Source organism: Poecilia reticulata, chromosome 16, assembly GCF_904066995.2.
Source record: "Poecilia reticulata chromosome 16, P_reticulata-male-v2, whole genome shotgun sequence".
In the NCBI taxonomy this organism is placed as follows: Eukaryota; Metazoa; Chordata; class Actinopteri; order Cyprinodontiformes; family Poeciliidae; genus Poecilia; species Poecilia reticulata.
The window spans coordinates 18902595-18923071 of NC_088845.1; the positions used below are offsets into that span (position 1 = coordinate 18902595).

General features: G+C 38.8%; 2 protein-coding genes across 3 annotated transcripts in view; one reads left to right on the forward strand and one right to left on the reverse strand.

Annotated features, from left to right (window-relative positions):
- Positions 1-33: 33 nt before the first annotated feature.
- jazf1b (JAZF zinc finger 1b) lies at positions 34-18836 on the reverse strand. Of its 2 annotated transcripts, none has more exons than XM_081617046.1 (5): positions 18502-18836; positions 7342-7414; positions 6509-6720; positions 4664-4833; positions 34-2604 (listed from the first exon to the last, which is right to left on the reverse strand). In XM_081617046.1, the coding sequence occupies exons 1-5, from the start codon at positions 18614-18616 to the stop codon at positions 2428-2430; spliced, it is 747 nt and encodes a 248-aa protein (XP_081473172.1). In that variant the 5' UTR covers positions 18617-18836; the 3' UTR covers positions 34-2427. The 2 variants fall into 2 exon arrangements, with proteins under 2 accessions (XP_081473172.1, XP_008430718.2); XM_008432496.3 differs by having other exon boundaries at positions 6509-6699; positions 18502-18834.
- creb5b (cAMP responsive element binding protein 5b) overlaps positions 18540-20477 on the forward strand; it is a 51846-nt gene continuing 49908 nt past the window's right edge. Inside the window, exon 1 of the mRNA XM_017309572.2 lies at positions 18540-18637. The gene's annotated coding sequence lies outside the window, so the exon portion shown is untranslated. The remainder of the gene's footprint in view (positions 18638-20477) is intronic.

The following is a 20477-nucleotide window of genomic DNA, read 5'->3' on the forward strand; positions in this document are numbered from 1 at the left end:
CCGTCTGATAAATGAATGAGCAGGAGTCGGAGGAACGGGTGAACTCTTTTATTGTAAAATATACCACGTTTTCATGAAGCGGCAGAAATACAGTACATTTGCTTTTCCTTGTTTGTTTGCTTTACAAAAACACAAAAATAAATGTAACACTTTAAAGGGTGATGACACATTCACTGTATACCATTTATATACTGACGGTACAGCACAGCCGCAGTTCTTTCATATCTTACAGCTCTGTCTCGCTCTTAGTCAGGATGTGCAGATTTGAATCCAGTGGCACCAAGAAGGTTCGGATGCACAGCACAAACCGAATGGCGTTTTATTCACACTCTGTCCCGTACGAAAATAGAAATGTTTAGAAATGACAGCATGGTTGGACGAACACGTAGGATGACTGTCGGCGGACAGTTCAGCAGCACAAACAAATACTTTCACCTCAAAAAAAACGAGGAAAACACAAACACTTTCCAGAAACGTGCAGCTCCTTCGAGGCCGAGCTCATTTAGGAAGGAGAGCGCTGCAGCGATAAACTGTCCTGGAAATGACAGACGTAAAGGAAGGAGACCTTCTGAGCTTTGTTAGAAGAGCACAGCTCAAAAGCCGGTGTCGGAGGGTTCGTCGGCTCACTCGGAAGGCAAAGTTATGCTACACTAAACGAACGTCGACCCCTCATTTACTTATAATTTTCTTCTAATGAGATTCATTTTTCTTTTACTCTTTCAAAACGGTTCAAAGCAATTGCTTCGGTTATTCTTGTGTTTCAGACCTTGTGTCTGGTTATTTGTAGAGATTTGTTTTCCTTTTTAAAAACCATATAATTTCAAAGGAGCATTTAGCGCAAGAAATTACACAATGTTCTTCACACAACATTTGACGCTAATCTTTAGGGATTTTCTTGCAACTAATCAATAAAACAGTAATGCTCTAGTTTATTTAGTTGCGTACCAATGAAAATGCTAAAGAGAAACAAATTTTTCAGGCATTTAATAGGCGAATACCCAAGAACTGTCGGTGGGGAAAAAATACGACGGAGAAGTAAGGTAACGTTGAGCTTCTTGGCCTTCGACCTCGACTCGACTGTAGCTTCGACTTCATGCCTGGAAACTGACAAATTCAAATGAACTCAACAAAACCTGCAAGAATGGCGATCAAATACCCGGCCAGATTTATGCGGTTGAGTTGCAACTTGCTGAAAGACGTGGACTCGGCCTGCGTGTTTGAGAAAATAATTTTGCAGGCCCAGGTTTTTAATAGTCACAGAATGTCAGTTTTTGCGTCATTGTGCTCTTACAAAAATTAAAAAAGAAGAAATTGGGTAAAATAAACCATTACAATCCTAAAGGTATACAACATTATTGTCCATTTAATTCCTTTGTTTTTGCAGCTGATTGCTATTGTTGGTACTTTGGCAGATTTTTCTCAATACTTCATTCTTATTATGGCACAAAATAGGAGCTGACTGCAGAGCCACGGAGCCATTTCATTGTTTCTTCCTATGACTTGTAACTCAGACAGTGAAAACTAAACGGAAATAGTTGGGGATAAAGCTAAACTGCTCGGCGACTCTCAAACTAAAGACATTCATAGACGTACTGTTTGGGTGTTTTTTGGAATGGGATACGATTCAAGGCAACCGCTATACATTCAGAAATGTCACAATACTGAGGCCTGAAGAATTGGACTTGTTTACTCGCTTTTTTTTTTTTTTTTAAAGTGCTTCAATACCTTACTGTGGAATTAGGAAGGTCAGCTGCTTAGTCTTAAAGAAAGTTATCCAAGACACAAAGAACTGCTACTCGTGATCCCACCAAGCAACATGGACTCATTTAAAACTATCAGGCAAAGGTGGAGCTGAAATGCTTGCAGAAAAATCACCTGAGATTATCCTTTGGTGTTCCCACAAAAGAGATGTTATGCACGTCCTACGAATGGGAAAAGTAACTGTGTTTAAGACGAAACAACTCGTTAATCCCAGTCAGGCTACATTCAGTTTCTTCATTTGCATCGTTCCCATTTCAAGCTCAAAGGCCACGACAGAGCGAGTAACGGCGTTTCCTTTCAACAGAAAACACAGGAACCGGTCCACGTATTCAGTATGTAAAGGACAAATGCATCTGTAAAACTAATCATCTCCTGGCTGCTTCTCAAGTCTACATGATCAACAATAAGCACCATAAGTCAAGAGAACAAAGGTGGGATAAAAAAATATCTGAAATGTGCAAAAATACAAAATGTGAACGACATAAATATGACAATTTGCATGGGGATTAAGGTTGAATAATACATATATAACTGTGCAAATAAAACATAGTCTAGTGTTCTAGCAAAGTGAAATGAAGGGAAAATGAAACTGGAGGCAGCGAGCGGCGCTGCTGGTGATGGATGTTTATATGGCCTGAGGAAAAGTGCTGGTCATTGACTCCACCTCTACTGCTGCTTCTTGCGGAAGCTGTCGGTGGAGATGGGTGGATGAAAGTTGATGGTGTGGTGCCGGAGACCCTGAGACGTCTTGTAGCTCTTCCCACAGCGGCACTTAAAAGGTTTGCGCACCCTGATCTGGGTCCGGTGTCCGTTCTTGGCATGATACTTGATGCCGTTCACATTCTGTTGCCAGACAAGAAATATGAAAACATTAAACATTATACATGACAGACTGTATTCTGGAACTATTGCAACTACAGTAGAGGAAGAGAACGATTCATGTGCTCGGACTCCGTCTTTCTGTTTTTTTTTTGCAAGATTTAAAGCACCTGAATATAAATGCTTGCTGACTTTATTTCAAAGTTTTAATTGCAGATAAAGTATGAAAAACACGTATTATTTTCCTTCCACTTCACAAAGATGCACGATTATGTGTCATGTTTCAAACCTGTGGCTGTTGCGGCACAAAATATGAACAACTTCTAGAGGTTTGAATGTGTTTGGCATTGAAGTATGTTGGGACCAGAGATCTGCCTCCAGACCTTCATACAGATTTTATTTGACCGAAGATAGAAAATCTCTGTAAGAAACTAAAATAACAATTAAGCTAAACTGTCTAAAATAGACATAGTTAACCCAGACATCTAATTATAGGCCTAATGTGGGCAAAAACAGATATTACCCACAAATATTTAACATATGAGGTATTGTGTATTATGTTGCATAATTTAGAGACACACACACACACACAAAAAGTTTGCAGTCAACAGAAGGCTTGTTCTGCTCCTAAACAGATCCCTGCTGCTGCCTTAAGCCTTAGTCATTGCCTATAACTCTGTCATTCACGTCAGCAAAGCAATTTTCTCAGGCTGTGCAGAATTTATCCCAACCACACACACCAGATGTGGGCGGAAAATCCTATAAAACTCCATATCACTGAGGTGGACTGGATGTATGCCTTTAAGTTGTTGTACTGCCCAACAAAGAACCCATTTTCCACTCTCCAGTTCTCTCTTTCTCATATATACACACACACATATATGTTTATATTTATTTAGACATAAAACATATATATTTATAGGATATAGGATGAAACGTGCGAGCCTGAAATCCCATCTATCCTTGTTGTGAAGTATGGGAATGGCACCATCATGCTGTGGGAGTGTTTTGCTTCAGAAGGGGCTGTTGTGCTTCACATGAGGAAGAAATTGTTCTCAAAACATTAAAGCAACAACTCAAAACATCCGCCAAAAAGATAAAACTTGGACTAGCGTGGCAATTGCCTCCCTACGCAATTTCACTCGATTCCCATCTCCCTTCAGCGTTCCATTTGGAATTTCTCCCATTGAGCTTGATTTCTCTGGTTGAATTTCGACTGGGCCAATCACTGAAGAGATGGAGGTGTAAACGATGACGTCTAGTTTCTGTTCTGTCTTAGAATTGTAATCCACTCATATATGGTTGTATATGGCAAAGGCAATGGAGGATGTGAACAGAGCCATGCAGTTTGTGTTGAATACGTATTGAGCAATTAAAGTCAGCAAGAGGAATGTTTAAGACGTTTTATTGCTGGCCAAAGATGATGTGGCCCGACTCTCCATGGTGTTGTTTACAGCACATACAATTTCCAGTAATCTTCAACGAGCTGGCGCATTGCATGTCACGGCCAGCGTCAGCGACTGGGTAAAACTTAAAACTTCAACAGAGTCCACGTCCCCAGCAAGCAATTGTTTCTCAATAGCCGAGGGTAAAGATTCCTCTGTACGAAGCCAAAGCGTAGAACAAAGGGCTGGTTTTTACCAGGGTAAGCCTGGGCACAAATGTGTTTTCCACTAACAGAACGATCCCAATCACGCAGCCAAATTAGTTACAAAGCAGCGTTCCTGAAACTACGATGCAAATATTTACTCAACGATCTTTTATTTACAACAAAGTCAGATGGATGATACTACCAGTGACAAAAATGACTAATATGCCAATATAAAGAAATGCGTATAATGTTACAGGGAGATGAAATCCAGTCAGATCTCAATTTAGCCATGTGAGAAAACAGGGAAGGGCTTTTTTGTTCAATAGGATAAATAATTCCCTTACGTGAAACAAAATAATATATTTTTTTGTCTAAAAGGACATAGGCAGAATGTTGTAAGATTTAGTAGACAAAAATTAGACTAAAACTAAAACGACGACAGATGACTAAAAATGCAATTTTAAGATCTGATAAATCACGGATGAAACACACCTTGTATCTTTTCTTACAGCCGGGAACAGGACAGGCAAAAGGCTTCTCATCTCCTCCGTTCATGCACATAGAGCTTAGGATAGACTCGGAGCTGATGGCGCTCTCCGTGGTCCACGACTCGTCACTGTCAGACGCCTCAAACTCTACATCCTCGTCGTCACACTCGCTACCTGTGGGAAAAAAAAACAACAGAAAGCACAAACATTTAATTCAGATTCACAGCATCCAAACGAAGATGCTCTGATTCATGCCTTTTGACTTCCTTGTGGCAATTAGATCTGAGCCCTTGGGCTTTCCGTCTGACAAATGCAGACCTTTCTCAGCAGCAGTTCCCATACTCGCCTCCTCCTGAATTACAATACCCAGATTTTAAGAAGCACTGAAATCAGCCAATTATGGGAAAGAATCGTTGGTTGAGAAACTTCTTTTTGTTTTACATATTCGTTAATGGTGTTGTTCTCGTTGAGTATGTGGGAAAATTATACAAAGCTGTATGGAAAAAAAAACAAAAAACGTTTCCAGTAGAAGTAGAAGGAAAAAAAAGAAATGATTTTCAATTTTTCTTTGACAAAAATAACTGAAATGTGTGGCTCACATATGTATTCAGCCCCTCTGTCTTAAAATGTTTGTAGCAACAGGTTTTTTTTGTTTTTTTTTAAGTACGCCAATAATACCTGCTGAGTGAGATTGAACAGAGCGCATGTGAACAAAATATCAAAGCTTCTCAGTTGGATTCAAATCTTGGCCATTCAAATACAGAACCATGCAAAAATTCAACCCATTTCTTTGCAGCTCTGGATCTTTGCTTTGTCGTTGTGCTGCTACTAGAACATAAACCTCCCAGTCAGTCTCAAGTCTTTTACAACCTGCAAAAACTTAAATGTCTCGCATTCAGTAGGTAGACCGAAAACGTTTAGTCCCATCTGAGCAGATCACCTTCTTTCCCATCTCCTCCAGAGTACCTTCATGGGTACTGCTCTGCTTAACGCTCTCGTTGCCAAGCCTGCCACTAAAAAAAGTCTGTATTAGAACATCCCTAATGAAATCATTCTACATTACACTATAAAACTCACAATGGGTAGGATGTCATCATTTTTCAATAGAAAGTGGTCTGCATAGAAATTGTTAAGAGTTCAATTTGATTCAGACCTCTGTCAGGTGCAGCGGTAGAGGAAACGCACAGTGTAAAAAGCTTAATTAAAGGAAACCGTCATTTCTGCAGCTCAATCAGACTTAGAATGTGAGACACAGAGCAAGACCATTTTAGCAGGTAACAGGAATTTGCACTGTTTTATCCTGTTGAGCTTTCAGCCGCTGTCTACCGTTGAAGACGCTAGCTGGAGAGCTAGCGTCTTCAACGGTACATGCTAGAAACTCGGAGTTAAGGATAGAATCTAGATTATGGTGAGAACACACAAAGAGACCGAGGTTGTATTTATGCTAGCCCCCACTAACTGAGCTAACAGCTATGGAAAAATGCTAAACATTATGCTAAACATAATGTGAATTATTTTCTCACATTTAAAATGGCGCATTTTTGGTTTATAGCAAATACTTTCACGCATCATTGCCTCTGTTTCTAACATAAATAATGAATGTGTACTCAATAATGTGTGAAAGCTCGGAAAAAAAAGATGAATTCCGTTCTCATACTGTATATTCTTGTGTAATAATTCTTAAAGGCAGAAAACAAACAAAAAAGGATTCCAGTTTGAGAATCCAAACCAAGAAATTCTGATCAGTGCACCTTTACTTTAAGCTAAAAAAAAAAAAAAAGAATATGATATTTATTTGCTGCTATGAGGTGAAACTGCTCATCTCACTGGAAATGAGAACGACGGGTACCTGTCGGTGTACTGCTGCGGAAGGAAGAGGAAGGGGTGATCGGTGGGGTGACCGGAGGGGTGAGGTTTCCACTGGTGTGTCGGGGTGGTGTGGAGACGTTGGTGCGTGACAACGCGGCCGTCAGAGAGAGCTTAGGCTGCACCTTTTTCTTCAGGGCCTCGTGTTCTCGCCTCGCAGTGTCTGTCATGAACCTGGCATTGTGGATCACAAAGCTGCTTAGTGTTTGTTAAAAAAGAAAGAGGAAGAAAAAAAAAATCATGAAAAGAAAGTAATTTCACACTTTCTTCACTAATTAACTCGGAGCCCTTCAGTTGTAGAACGCATGGTTGGAAAAAACACCATTGGCCACATTTCCATGAAAAAAAACATTTTATTGGAGTAGTAAAGTCTTTGGTAAATTGGTATAATAAGATAGAAGCATTAACACAGACACTGGTGAAGGAAAAGTGGAATTAGCAAATTAAGTAACAGCCACATGAAGATGCGTTCATAAAAGCAGGGAGACAGTGGGACACTCTGTCGTACTCTGGCGTACTGTGGAAGGCCAATAAAAGCTCTGTTTGAGCCCCATATCAAAGGCAGCTGGGATGATCTCAGAGCAGTAAAAAAAACACAACGCCACAGAAATTAATCTAAGCAGTCCTCCAGATGACAAATGAAACTGTCAGCAACACTTAATGAGTCTCCCACATAATATAAAACAGAAGCAGCTGATTCAGAAGAAGTCTCGTAATAAAATTTATCTGAGGTGAAATCAGATCAATTCGTGAATTTTTAGAAGCAGGTTTTGAAAATAATAATAATAATTTAAAAAAGATAAAAATCACCCTTACCTATTGATGTAGCTGAGAGCAATGTATGTCGGCTGCTGCTGTTCCTGCTTCTCCAAAAAACAGGGGTCTGTTTCTAGGCAGAGAGAAAAGCAGAAATATTGGAAGGAGTTGAAAAAAATTTACTAAATATTCACCAAATCCTGTAGGCCTTCAATTTAAGCTAACATACACATTTGAAATCTAATATTTTTATTTTATATATATATATATATATATATATATATATATATATATATATAATTTTTTTTTTTTTTTTTTTTTCCTTTTTTTTTTATTAGCTTTTACCACTTCAACAGCTTCTCCTTTTAAGGTTGATGTATCTAATAAAAACCAATAAAACAATCTAATAAAATATAATCTAATCATTAAAAAAGTACATTCACAAAAGAAGCGTTCCATACACCTGAGCAAGGCGGTCCTGTGCTAAAAGTAATTGATCTTGTTGAGCTCGTAGATTGTTAAAGCATTTTTATCTAGAGGAACAATCTTTATTCTTTATTTCCTAGTCCACATAAATTCAATCCATGAATGATTAAGGCATACATATGGTTTCACACTACAGCATTTAACAAATTTTAAACAGAAGACATTATGCAATGGCGTAGTAGTAGACAGTCTTTCCTATACAACCTTGTTCACTGCAAAAGATAATTGCTAAAGAAGCTGATTGGTTGATCTGGGATCTTTGAACAATCATTGGGAAGCTGCATGGAAGGAAAATGTGTGAAGAAATATGTCACACAGGCAACAGTTAAAACTGCACCCTTTACAGGAATGAACTATCTGGACTTTGAACCTTCTCCCTCTGTCAAAGGCAGGCTGGTTCAATGACCATGTGATTGTGTGGGCAGCAACCTGGCCTGGCCTACACTCTACATGAAAATGAGAGACATCAGACAGCCCAAAAAACTGAAAACAAGCTGAAGGATCCTATCAAAGTAACCGAGCCTCTGATTACTTTCATGCCACACCACTCAGATGTCATAATTCATGTAAAAGGAGCCCCAACCAAGTACTCCACACTATGTACAATGTATGAGACTCTATTGGTCTCTATTTGTCCTACATTTTATTTTAATCTTCTGAAAACCTTTTTCTTTTTTATCATCTGTAAACCATAATCATAAAAAGTGACAGAAATAAATGTTTAACCTTTATCTCAGTCAGTTTCACTTTCTGAATTGAAAACAGTGCTTTCTCTTTGTACTCAAATGTCAGATTTTCTGAGTTCCCAATTGGGACACCAACAAAAAAAATATCCCTGAAGTCCAAATTCTGAGGAGATTGCTGAGCAACCCTGACCCTATCTAATATGGCTGCAAGCATACAGAAACTAGCATATACTCTAAACCAGGGGTCACCAACTCCAGTCCTCGAGGGCTACCGTCCTGCAACTTTTAGATGTGTCTCTGCTCAAACACACCTGGATCAAATAAACTGCTCATTTCCAGCCTATTGCAGAGAGGAATGAATGCTGGTGAGGAAATTCAGACATTTTGGAGCAGAGGTGAATCTAAAAGTTGCAGGATGGTAGCCCTTGAGGACTGGAGTTGGTGACCCCTGTTCTAGACTAAGACCTTTGTTGAACGAGTATGTGTAATCATGTTCTGTTTTGTGTATGAAAGCATAGAACAGAAATAAACATAGCATTGGTTTGTATTGGGAATAGCATTTAGAATTGAAACTATTCTGATCCGAAGTCACCTTTCATGATCAAACTGCTCCCAACTCATGTGATGGCATTCCCAGCTCAAATGTCCAAGTTACAAAACAGTTACAAAGTTACAAAACAGATGGATTGCTAATCATTTTGGTATTGACTACAATTATCAACACCAGGTGATAAAAGTGAATTTCTCTCCATTTTCTGTGTTCAAACACACAAAAAACACATAAATAACCAATAAATAACAGCTCTATGTGGGCCATCACTTCAGTACATTCCCTACAATCTATATGCAATCCATTATTGAGATGCAAAGACAACACACCACTTTAACATGTCTGCAATCAATGTGAGGGACGATTTGTTTTGGTATAAACTACTATAACCAATGCAAGATAATGACAGTACGTCTCTCCATTTTAAGATATTTCACAGTGTCATTTGTTTAATGAGATGCAATTGGTCAGAAGTGCTTTGTTTATAGTTTTTCTTGCCAGCAGTTTTCACTTAGTTCTATGTGTGCAGCCATAAGTGTGAGACTGGAGTAATATATGGACAATCAGAAGCGCTAACAAATAGTTTAAACAGAAAGCCAGAGTGAATACTCAACACAGGACTAATAGGCAAACTCCCACCTTCCCAGTCAAGACCATGACCATAATGAAAATTTTTTTTTTCTGAATTCTACCTTGTAAACTTGGATTTCCAAGTATAAAACAAACTCACTATATTTCCTCTGTTATGGGTATTTAAAGTATTAGTGAGAGAATCCAGCCTCTTTAGATTGACAGACTGTTGCGTATATAAAATAATGCACACCGAGGTGTTTTCAGAACATTCAGAAACACAATTCACCAATTTTTTAAAGCGACAGACTTCGTGGCCTAACTATAAAGTCTTCTCTGTTCCCCTTGTAGCAACACAATTTTATTACAGAACATCAAGTAAATGACATCTCACTATTTCTAGGTCCTTAAAATGCTGCCCTGCAGAAACCAAATTGCACACATATGCGCATACACTCCACACATTGTATGTTTTCGCTTTCTCAGCTCCACACATCCATCCTGCTCGGTGGTGCTAAATGTACAACAATAGCCAATCTCCACACCCTGAGGTGAAAGCGTGACTGACTTCAATCACTCTTCCCTCTGTTATGGGAGAAGAAAGACAGCCCATAAAACAACACTTTGTACCACTTCCCAGCTGAGCCTCCCTGCTCGCGTCTCTGACAGTGTTGCTGTGAAAGACTGCTCAGCCCCATGGGGCTCAGTCCATTGCTTGGTTTAATCCAGCTCATTTACCAGGAGCCATTTATTAGGCCATTGATTTTTAAACTATTATCATCGAATAAATTATAACATTAATAACACTGCAAGTTTTGTTTAATGTTGGAATCATTTTCTCTCACTGTACTGACAGTTGCAATGAGAGAAAAAAAAACTAATTAAAGGTTTTGTGTGAAGAGGTTGTAATTAAATCACTCTTTTCGGCAGAATTGCCTTAGTTTGCCAAATTGTGTAGTAATATATATATTTTTTTTCAAATCCTCAGCTAGGCTGCTGAGGATCATATTACGGTACATAATATCAATACATTGACTAGGACACTCAAATCTTCATTTAGTTTTTAAAACATTTTTATGAGGCATTTAGTTTTGGTATTGTTTCAGACTGTTATCCATGCTTGAGCTTAATGTCATGATCTGATTGATGAATGTTCTTCTTCGGGATCTTCTGGCCACAAATGTAATCATGCTCTGATCCATTATAGCAAGTCACTGAGAAGCTGAAGCAGCAAAGCACTCCCAGACCATCAAATTACCACAACCACGTGTCAAGTTGTCAGTAAAATGCTCTTTTTTATCTGGAATTTTGATAGTTTTTCACCAGATTTAATGGAATTCATACATTTCAAAAGTTCCACAAAATCCACAGAATATTAGGCCGCATTAGACCAATGGTCGTTGGCATCATTAAGATTCTTTTTAGAGGAAGTGTGAGAAGGGCCTTTGCATTATTTTTGATTAGCAGTAGTTTTTTTTTTTTGCCTTTGGGCTCTTCAATGGAAATCCTTTTTTGCCCTGTATTGTGTTTTTTTGTGACCTGCTGGATGTGTGTCCTTGGGACGATCCATTTGTGGATAATGGCTCTCACTGTGGGTTTGAGTCCCAAAGACTTAGAAATGGTTTTGTAACTCTTTCCACACTTTGCTTCCCATCTGTTCCTGCATTTTTGTTTTCAAATGGGGACATGTGGTGTTGCTTTTTTAAATTTTTGTTTTTGAATCTTTTACGCTATTTAAGTGATTTCTTGATAATACCAGTTAAAATAGTAATCCTGCCAGGATTTAGCGACTGGGATTGAACCCAGCTTTTGAGAGAAAAAAGAAAACCTTCATCTGTCTATTAGCACGTACAAGTTTTTTGAGGCCATTATTAAAGCAATGTTAGTGCTGGCGTTGAAGAACTTTAAAATTTCTAATTGTAGTTTCTTGAAACTATACAGGTCTTAACCTAAGACTACAGATGGTTCTCTGAAGGCCATGTGCAAGCGTTTCATTAATCGTGGATTTATCCCTGGTGTGAAGGACAGCACATTTTACTCTACTTTCCAACGATGTCATGAAAACAAAGAGTTGGAGGCACGCATTCATTATGACACTAGTCCCATGCCAAAAGCCAGAGGCAACCCTGAGACTGCTCAGAGCTTTGCAGTAATGGCATGCGTGTGTGCAAGAGTGCACAAGAAATCCCTCCAAAAATCCCTAATGAGTCTCAAGCTGTGGATTGGCGGCCAGCTCAAACAGCAGTGGATCGGTCCGTTCCCACACACCGTAAATCACAAAAGCCTCAGGTGGGGACTGCAAAAGAAGGCCTGCAGGGACCACATCCCCCTCCCCCACAGCCTCTAGTGTTCTTTTAGGGCCACCATGAGTCAAGGATCAGGAGGAAGGTGCCTCAATTGGAGATGGGAACCCCTCTAATCAAACTACACAGGTGGTCCACCATGGTGGGCAACGATTAGAAGGCTTCTGGGAAACAAAGAGTTAGTGTAAGTCAGTGTAATCTGTACTTATGTCTACACATATGTGCCGATGTTGTAGGGCTTACATAAAGAAAAAATATAATGACACCCAACAGAGCAGCTATTTTAATCTAAAGCAGATTTTTATTATTTATCGCAAACATTTACGGGCCATTCGCACTTGACAATCAATTCGTGCACGAGGGCTTAACGAAGCGATATTAATGATTGTTCCTATCTGGCCTCAACCATAATTGTCCCAGTTTTATCTAAATTTTGACTGGTTCTTTTTGCACCACTTCGATGACTTTCTGTTTGTGTTTTCTGTTCTACCTGATGGCATCCTGTCCCCTTAACAATTATCGTCACCCTTTGCAAACGCGCATGCAAACGCCTTGAAATAAATCGCTCACAGTGAGCTGAGGTGTAGATTCGTTTTTTGTTTATTTTTTCTTTTGGCCTTTTAATAATACATTTGGTATTTGAATGGAAGGTTCTCATGTCTTTCCCATTTTGAGAAGAGGTTATAGAAAATAATCCTGCTTGTCAAGTCATACGCACTCCACACCAGACAAACTGGAGGTCATAGGTTATTAACAAAAAGTTACTAAATGCTTTGAAAAAAACGGTAAGCATAAGTCAAGTGCATTTTTGGATGTTGAAGGTAGGACTTTTCAATTTTTTTTTCACTGTGTGTGTATGTTGTGTGATTTTTTTTCAGTGAAATTTAAATTACTACATGCTAGTTGTGATTGGATTTGTGGCTGTAGGGTGTAAGCGCAGGCCAAATGATCCAGTAACACTTAACAAAAAGGGTCTCTGTGGTGGTCCGCATTAGAACGCTTGCACGGCACACCTTCCTCAGGCAGCGGCGGAAGTGACGCCTGCGAGCCTCTCATTAGAAACATCCTCCACCAGACTAGCGTCCTCACTCTTGTGTGCACACCAGACGCACAGTCCCCTCTCTCATTTCCACCAGCATCTGGCTGCTCCACCCCTGACAGTCAAATGCACCGTGGGGCAGAGGTGAGTGGTGAGCATTATGGTGACATGTTTATGGCGACTGTGAGCTGCAGGGAACATTACCAGGAGTGGTGGCACAGGTAATTCATTACAATGTGACCTCTGAGAAGGAAATGAAACGGAGACAAGCTCCATGTGAAAGCCGCTCTTTGGTGGTTTCTGGGGAGACATGGAGGGAATAAAATGATTCATTATAAGTTTGACACACACACAGCAACCTATACAGCCCATGCGCAAATGCAGAATCCCTCACTGTTGGATCTTTCTAAGTGCTTTATCAACCATGTAAAAAAAAAAAAGAAGCTATTTTATTGTGTACCATTTTTAAACTTCATATTACGAACATTAGAAAAGTCTCATGAGCCTGACATTAATGTTGACAGGCATAAAAATAAAATATTAAAGGAGATAATAATTGGCAATTCCATTAAAACTTTTTGAAATTGAATATCACTGCAGATTTATCACAATAAAAAAACACATAATTCTAGTGTTGCAAAGCTCTAAAAGGTTATGAAGTTTCTGCAACAAAAGCGTATTCTCTATAAAATCAAATTAGCTTGGTTTTATGGAAACCAAAGTATTGTTTGGCCTTGTAAGCAAAAACAATATGCGAAAACATGTAAATAAGGAAAACAGGTGTTTACTGTTGCAATGAATCTATGCAACTGCAGCGATCAACACCAGCAAAGATTCTGCAGTAAAACCAGGAAGCAACAAAAGAAATGCTTATGGCAACAAAACCAATGGCAGAAATATAATCACACTGAAATTCTAAGCTGCACAATGTTTTTTTTCTTTTTTCAGGTAATAGATTCCCCGCCCCCACAGAGAGGCAACAGTGGGGGACTGGGGAAATGTAATTAGCCCCACCAGGTGCACAGATCAGGGAACTAGTTACTGTTTAACAAATTTATTACTTCCGCACTTTTCTTTTTGTTTTTTTGAATGACTTCAAGTTGTTGGGGAAATAAAAACAAAGCTCAATAAGCCTCCAACAGGACTGGCAACAAACAGACTTTGTTGTGTTTCTGAGCTTGCTGCCCATTTCAAGCTTCTGCTACTGACCCCTCCGGCTACCTGCTCACAGGTCAAACAACACATTCGCAGCATCCTTCTGGTCTAAAGCTGACTGAGCACACGGGGGACATGGGCATAGTTTAAATTCTACTATGTTCAAATTCAGATTAAAAGCACCTTTAAAAAATACCAACTTTTAAGCAAGTATTAAATATATTTTTTAATCCTGTGAGCAGAAAATCATCATAAATAAAGGCGTCAATCTATCTACCTGTCTGTCTATCACAATTATTATAAAAGAGGTTTGACAAAATAGTGCATTCAGAGGGATAGCTCCCAATCAACAGACGAGCAGCGCCCTCTCTTGTTCACAGGCCCATTCAGCAGTCTGCCCACAAAGCTCATGTACAAGAATGTATGCTTATTATCAGGCGCCTAATTACAATGGGGGAATGTGCCTTAAGCAGCAGGCCACCAGATGAGGAGGAAGACATGCCAAATCAAGCACCCCCTCTGTAATTATGCATCACAGGCACTTGGCACAACGCGCAAGATTTCGCACTTCTCTGAGTGTGTGCAGGGCGGCAGAGAGGGGAGAGGATAGAGGTGGGTGGGGGTCGGAGGGGGTGGGGGGGGGGGAGTTTTTCCACTTTGAGCCAACTAATTGCTTCATTATTCCCTAACAAGTTATTTGAAAGCCTTGCTGTTTTTTTTTTTTTTTTTAAACTAAAGCTAACACCTCTGACACATGCAGCACCAGTCTGAAAGCCGACGATATTAAAGCCAGTCAAGCAACAAACAAGAACAACAGAGGTAGCTGAGCCCTGTCACCTTCAATAATAAGGGCCTGAAATATCGGATCAGGGGAGCAGATGTTGGAGCGAAGGGTCACGCTGTGGGGAAGGGAAGTTGCATTTTTGCCACACTAACAAATGTGAACGCTAAAAAAATTGTAATGGCACCGTTTGATGCGGCTTAACCTGAAAAAAAAAAAAAACGGCATGTCTTTTGGTTCTCAAATGCTATCACTTTTAAAAAGTACAAAATCTTTAAAATAATAAAAATAGATGACACGTTCTATTCATTTAAAAAAATATTGTCTCCCACTTCCAGATTCATCAGTGATTCTGAGACTTATTTTGCCGCCCTGGAACTAGAGATGCGTCAATCAGGCAACTTCTTGACTGGTTCCAATTTCCGTCTTTCTTCGAGGTCTGACCTGCTGATTCAGACAAAGATTGATTCCAGTTGTTTTGTTTTTTTTCAGTTTTATTTTTCTAAAGGGTACAACAGACAACAAATAAAATGCTGACCTTGTCTGACCACGCAGTTTGAAATATATCAGAAAGAAAGAACTTGCGATTTTAACAGTGCTTTTATAGATGCAAAATGGTGGGAGATGTTGACCTGCCAATCACCAATCCGAGTCATGCAATTTAAGAATATCTATGAAAATGGAGAACCTTAGCAATAAAAGGTAGAAAAACAAAGATTGACATAATGTGGAGGAGTCAAAGGGGGAAAAGCCTCCACAAATATTGCCTTTAAAATTTTGATCTTTTATTTCAAAGACGTAATCTTACACTTAAAAATGTGCTACGGCTCCCTAATAGTTAGATCTGGAGATTTTACCCTTATTGTCATCATCATCTAGCCCTGTTTGCCACAGCTTGAGTTAACTGAAACTTAATTAGAAAATGACTGTAAATATGGACATATTTCCTGACAATTCCTTCCTATTTTTCTTTTACACTTTTTTTTTGAAGATCAACACACATTTGCTTTCTGTAAATTACCTGTTCTCATATCTTTTGCATTTTGAAGACCGTCAACAAGAAATGGGCCTCTGTGTTACATCATGTTTATACAGCACAATAATTAAGGCAGTGCCGACATTACAACAAAAACAGCACTCTTGTGAAATCTACAGCTCCCTGCTGGTGAACATGTGTAAAAAAAAAAGGCCTTTAATTAAACCTTGCACTGAAACATTTTTTGTTACACTACACCTGCCCATACATAGATAAGAGTGCTGATCTCATGCTTGTGGAATTTGGATACATCTATACATAAAACCTCGTGCAATACTTTGCACCTGTTGGAATCCAAAAGTAAAAAGAAACATGTTGCATGTATTTAACTCCAGATAGTTCCATTGCTGATATAGATAGTATGATCAAAAACAGCTGATTTGAAAGTGGGAAGCAAAATAGTGAGGCTCAAGTGAACTTGGTCATCCAGTGACCTTCATTAAATGTTATTAAACGCCCCTCGAATGGATAGGAAAAAAACCCCACACAAAATAGCTTGAAAAATAAATGAATTAATTCAAAAATGATTTCTTGAGTGTATCCTGATATTAGTCCTGCTTCAATTATTGCATAATATTTAGGGAGGGGCTTTGATTGAAGTGGGATGGCCTGTAAATTTGACAACATCTGTGAGGCTATTTTATCTGCAGCAGCAGCAGCAGCAGTGTTGTTGAGCTGCTTGCAATCCCACCCAAAGCTGATAGGACATTAAACTGGCCTCCTTTATATGCAATGTTACACTTCTTGTTAAAGACAGTCAGTCAGAGTTTTACTAGCCAACACCAATTCCACATTTTTTTTTTTTTACCAAGTGTAACTTCTTTTTTTAGTACTGTTTTACATGCAAACAAACTTCTGTAAAAGTTCTTTATTTCAGTAATTAAGTGTGGCAGAGATTGACCATAAAGGAAAAAAACACATGCTGCAGATTCCTTGACAGAGAAAGTTGTTTAAAAGCAACAGAAAACGAAAGCATGAGAAGATTATCTTATGCATCAGATCAGAGCACATCTTACTAACCTTTATCTGTTTCCTAAAAACAACCAACGTCAAAGGTCATGCCGTTTGTTCATGTGTTTACAGACTAAAATGTCAGTTTTTATTAATTTAATGACTCAAAAAGTACATCTCCGGCAGATAACGATTTTATCTGCGTGGGCTGCCTATAGCTGTTTGAAGGCATGCCAAGTTTTTACAAAGTTGTGCTGTCAAAGCCTCTAAAATGTATCTGTCATGTTGTAGTGAGATGCCAGAGAAAGTGCTGCAGTGACTGAAGTTTTCTCAAGCTTTATGGAGCTTATTAACGGAGTTCTCCGCCTTCCCCACCTGTTGCTGTAATGAAATGACACCAGACTTTTATGGAACTTTTCAACCCTCAAAGGGTTAATAGGTGCACCATTCCTCTCACCCAAAAAACTGCTGGAGATATTTTTGACAAGCTATCAGCAGCATGTCGACCAAGCAGCTGACTGCAGACTGCCTAGTAGGGTTTGGCTAACTAATGTGCTAATATTGGCTGTTAGACTCCGAGTGTACCCCATAAAGAACAAAGCAGCAACCAAGAATTATATGCTGCATAATAATCCCATCTACTTGAAAAGCTTCTCCACTACTTAAGTGTTTGATCTACATTTTTGATAAAGTCCAGGTGTCAGAATAAAAACAGATGCAAAAAGTTCTAGATAAATATCAGAAGTGTAATAATCAATACTTTATCATCAGTAAAATAACTAGTTGCTTTTTCTCTTTTAAGTAAAAGTAATTTGACCCCGTTTTACTATTTCTGTGTAAAACATAAATGGTGGTAATATTAGGTAACGTTAACATTCTGGTCAATACGTTTAAATTTGGTCAGCATCCTCTTTACAAATTACTGCTAAGTAGAATTTTACAAACAAGATTAGTATTTAATAACAAAACAATATCAATAATAATGATAACATTTTTCCTTATGTAACTTAGCCAAGAGGTATAGAATATGCAGTATGAACCTAAATATTCTCTACAACAAGCTGACGGTAAAATCTAATTACAGGAAAAGGAAGAACAATATAATCACTATCTTACAAGACAGGTTGACAAAAACAAAAGCAAAATCACTAATAATGTTTGTCCAAAATACTTAATTTATTCTGAAAGAAGTTTGTTTTCTCCAGGCTGAAACTTCGTGAAGTGATAGACAAAGTAACACCAGCAACGCAGAAACGAGTTTTAGGATTTTTGCATTATGACATACTGAGTGCTGCTAGGCAAACATCAAAACGCTGGTAATTATTCAATGCAACCTAATGAATCAAATTTATAAGCGGCGCTTTGATCTCTGCTCGCGGCCTTGCCTCAGATGCCGCACGAGCGACTTGCCAACCCCACAAAGTGTCTCCGGTTTCTCTTACCGACTTATTTCAGTTCTCCAACTCTGTCAGTGTTACTGCTATATAGAAAGTAACTGAGCTCTTTAGACAGAAACGAACAGGATCCAGCGGAACATCAGCAGTCACCACACCTAGCAACCGGGTTGCCAGGACGCAGGAAGTAACTTGTTAGCTGTAGCTTCTAGTAGCCACGTTTGCTAGCTTCGGCCGTGGCGGGTCGCTCGGTGCTGTGCGGCTCTTACCGATGTGGTTATCCTCGATGTGCACGATGAGCTCGGTCAGGGAGTCAAAGTGAAGCCCGCAGCCGGCGAAGCTGCAAGCGTTGGAGAAGAAGGAAACAGCCGCGATGCCTGTCATGGTCGCCGTGACATTTGAAAGGTAGGCAGCGGTGGAGCAGAGGCAGCGGGGCAAAGCAGCGGTGAGAACAGCTGGATCGGAGCTGTGACTCCTCCGAGCTGCGTCAAACCAGCTGGAGACCGACAGCAGCACCGGATGTAAAGCTGCAGACTTTCATTTGAAAAGCATAACAGTTTTCTGATAAACAGCAAGCACGGATGTGGTTGAAACCGCACATCTACAGAAATTAGGCATGCAAGTATTATTTTTTTTAGTCGTTTATTTTCTTAATGTCAAAATAATTGATAATTTAGTCAAACGAGTTTTAATGATTATTACAATTACTTTGTTCATAATTCCACCTGGCCTCGGCTGTTATGTTTAGCTTGTTAATGTATTTAGCAGGGTCAGTCAGCACATATGAATAAACAGTAAAGTACTAAATGTGCGAGAGACAGCAGGCCCTCCTGAAATGTGCAGAGCCATCCTGAAGGCCATTTTTGATCTCTTGTTCCAGGATAGTTGTTACACACTCATCCTAAAAACCAAATGAAAAACAAATTCATAATCTAGTCTTGTGAGAAAAGTATTCATCTGCTTTCTTGTGATTTTGCCTTTTTAGATTGTCATACAACTTTCTCATACCAGACAAAGATAATCTGACAAAATACAAAAAGAGGTTTTTAAATTGTAGTTTAAATTATAAAGAGAAAAAGCTAGCCTTACCTTCCTGGAAAACGTAATAGTCTTCCTCACCTAATAATTGGTTGTTTTAGCTTAATTGTTTTGACCAGCATTGGCAGTTTGAGGTCATGCCACAGCACCTCACATTTTTCTCCAAACTTTGAGTAGGCATGCAGAACTTGCCTGAAATATACACCCAGCTTAGAAACAAACAAAATATTTTGTTAATGCACTTTAAAATCATGACTCTGTTAGCTTAACTATGACTTTTCCTGTTGGTAAAAAGCTCAGTTTGTCCTGTTGGAATCCAGATTCACGTGTGGCCAGCAGGGGGCCCTAACTATCCACAAACACAACTTCACCTTGATCTGACCATGACAACAGAAATCTGTAAAAATAATAATGATAAAGACATGGTTATGTATTTATCCAAGATGCCACAGAGTGATATTATAAGATATCCCTAAACATACATATGTCCTAAAATATATTCAGGGTATGGTTGAGGAACTTTATTTAGTTATGGGAGCTACATTTTGCTGTTCAAAATAATATTACTTATTTATTATCTAAGCCCTGGTTTTCCAGTGAAAATCTTGGTTACTTACATGCCAAAAGGATTGTTTAAAATATTTGTATTTGAATTTCAAAAGGATTTTAAAAAATGAAACAGTGTTAACGTTAATGAATGTATTTTCTGCAGCCTGCTAAAAGATAGACAGCCTGAAGTCATTAAACACATCTCTTTTTAAATAACTGTCCAGTCTTCATTACAACTGCACCAACGTTGACTAACTCAGAGTTTAATTTCAATCACTTCTAGAAATGACTCCAGATATTATTCTTCTTCCAAGATTAATCAGCAATTAGTGCAGTCGTTATGGATCAACAAGCAGCTCAAAAACAACTAATGGCCACAGAGTGGCAGTGTTAGTCTGGGAATAAATGTGATTTACATCAGTTCATTTACTTTTAGTAAAGTTCACAACCTTAAGGTAACAAGGAATTAAAATAATGTCCATGAGGTAAATAAGTTAGTCTAGTAATTTAAACCCTCAGTGCTCCTCCTCGGTTATCTTATGTCATGGTAATTTCATGTTAGTGGTATCAAAATACTGTTAGATTAATTTGGATATTTGAGATGTACATAAACTGATAGATAGTTCATTTTTATTCTTAAACCGTATGTAGGTTAGAG

Coding starts and splice junctions, on each gene's coding strand:
- jazf1b (XM_081617046.1), bottom strand. CDS start 18,616: ATGACAGGCATCGCGGCTGTTTCCTTCTTCTCCAACGCTTGCAGCTTC. Junction 6,721..7,341: donor GCTCTCAGCTACATCAATAG/GTAAGGGTGATT, acceptor AACACTAAGCAG/CTTTGTGATCCACAATGCCA. Junction 2,605..4,663: donor GCTGTAAGAAAAGATACAAG/GTGTGTTTCATC, acceptor GTCTGGCAACAG/AATGTGAACGGCATCAAGTA.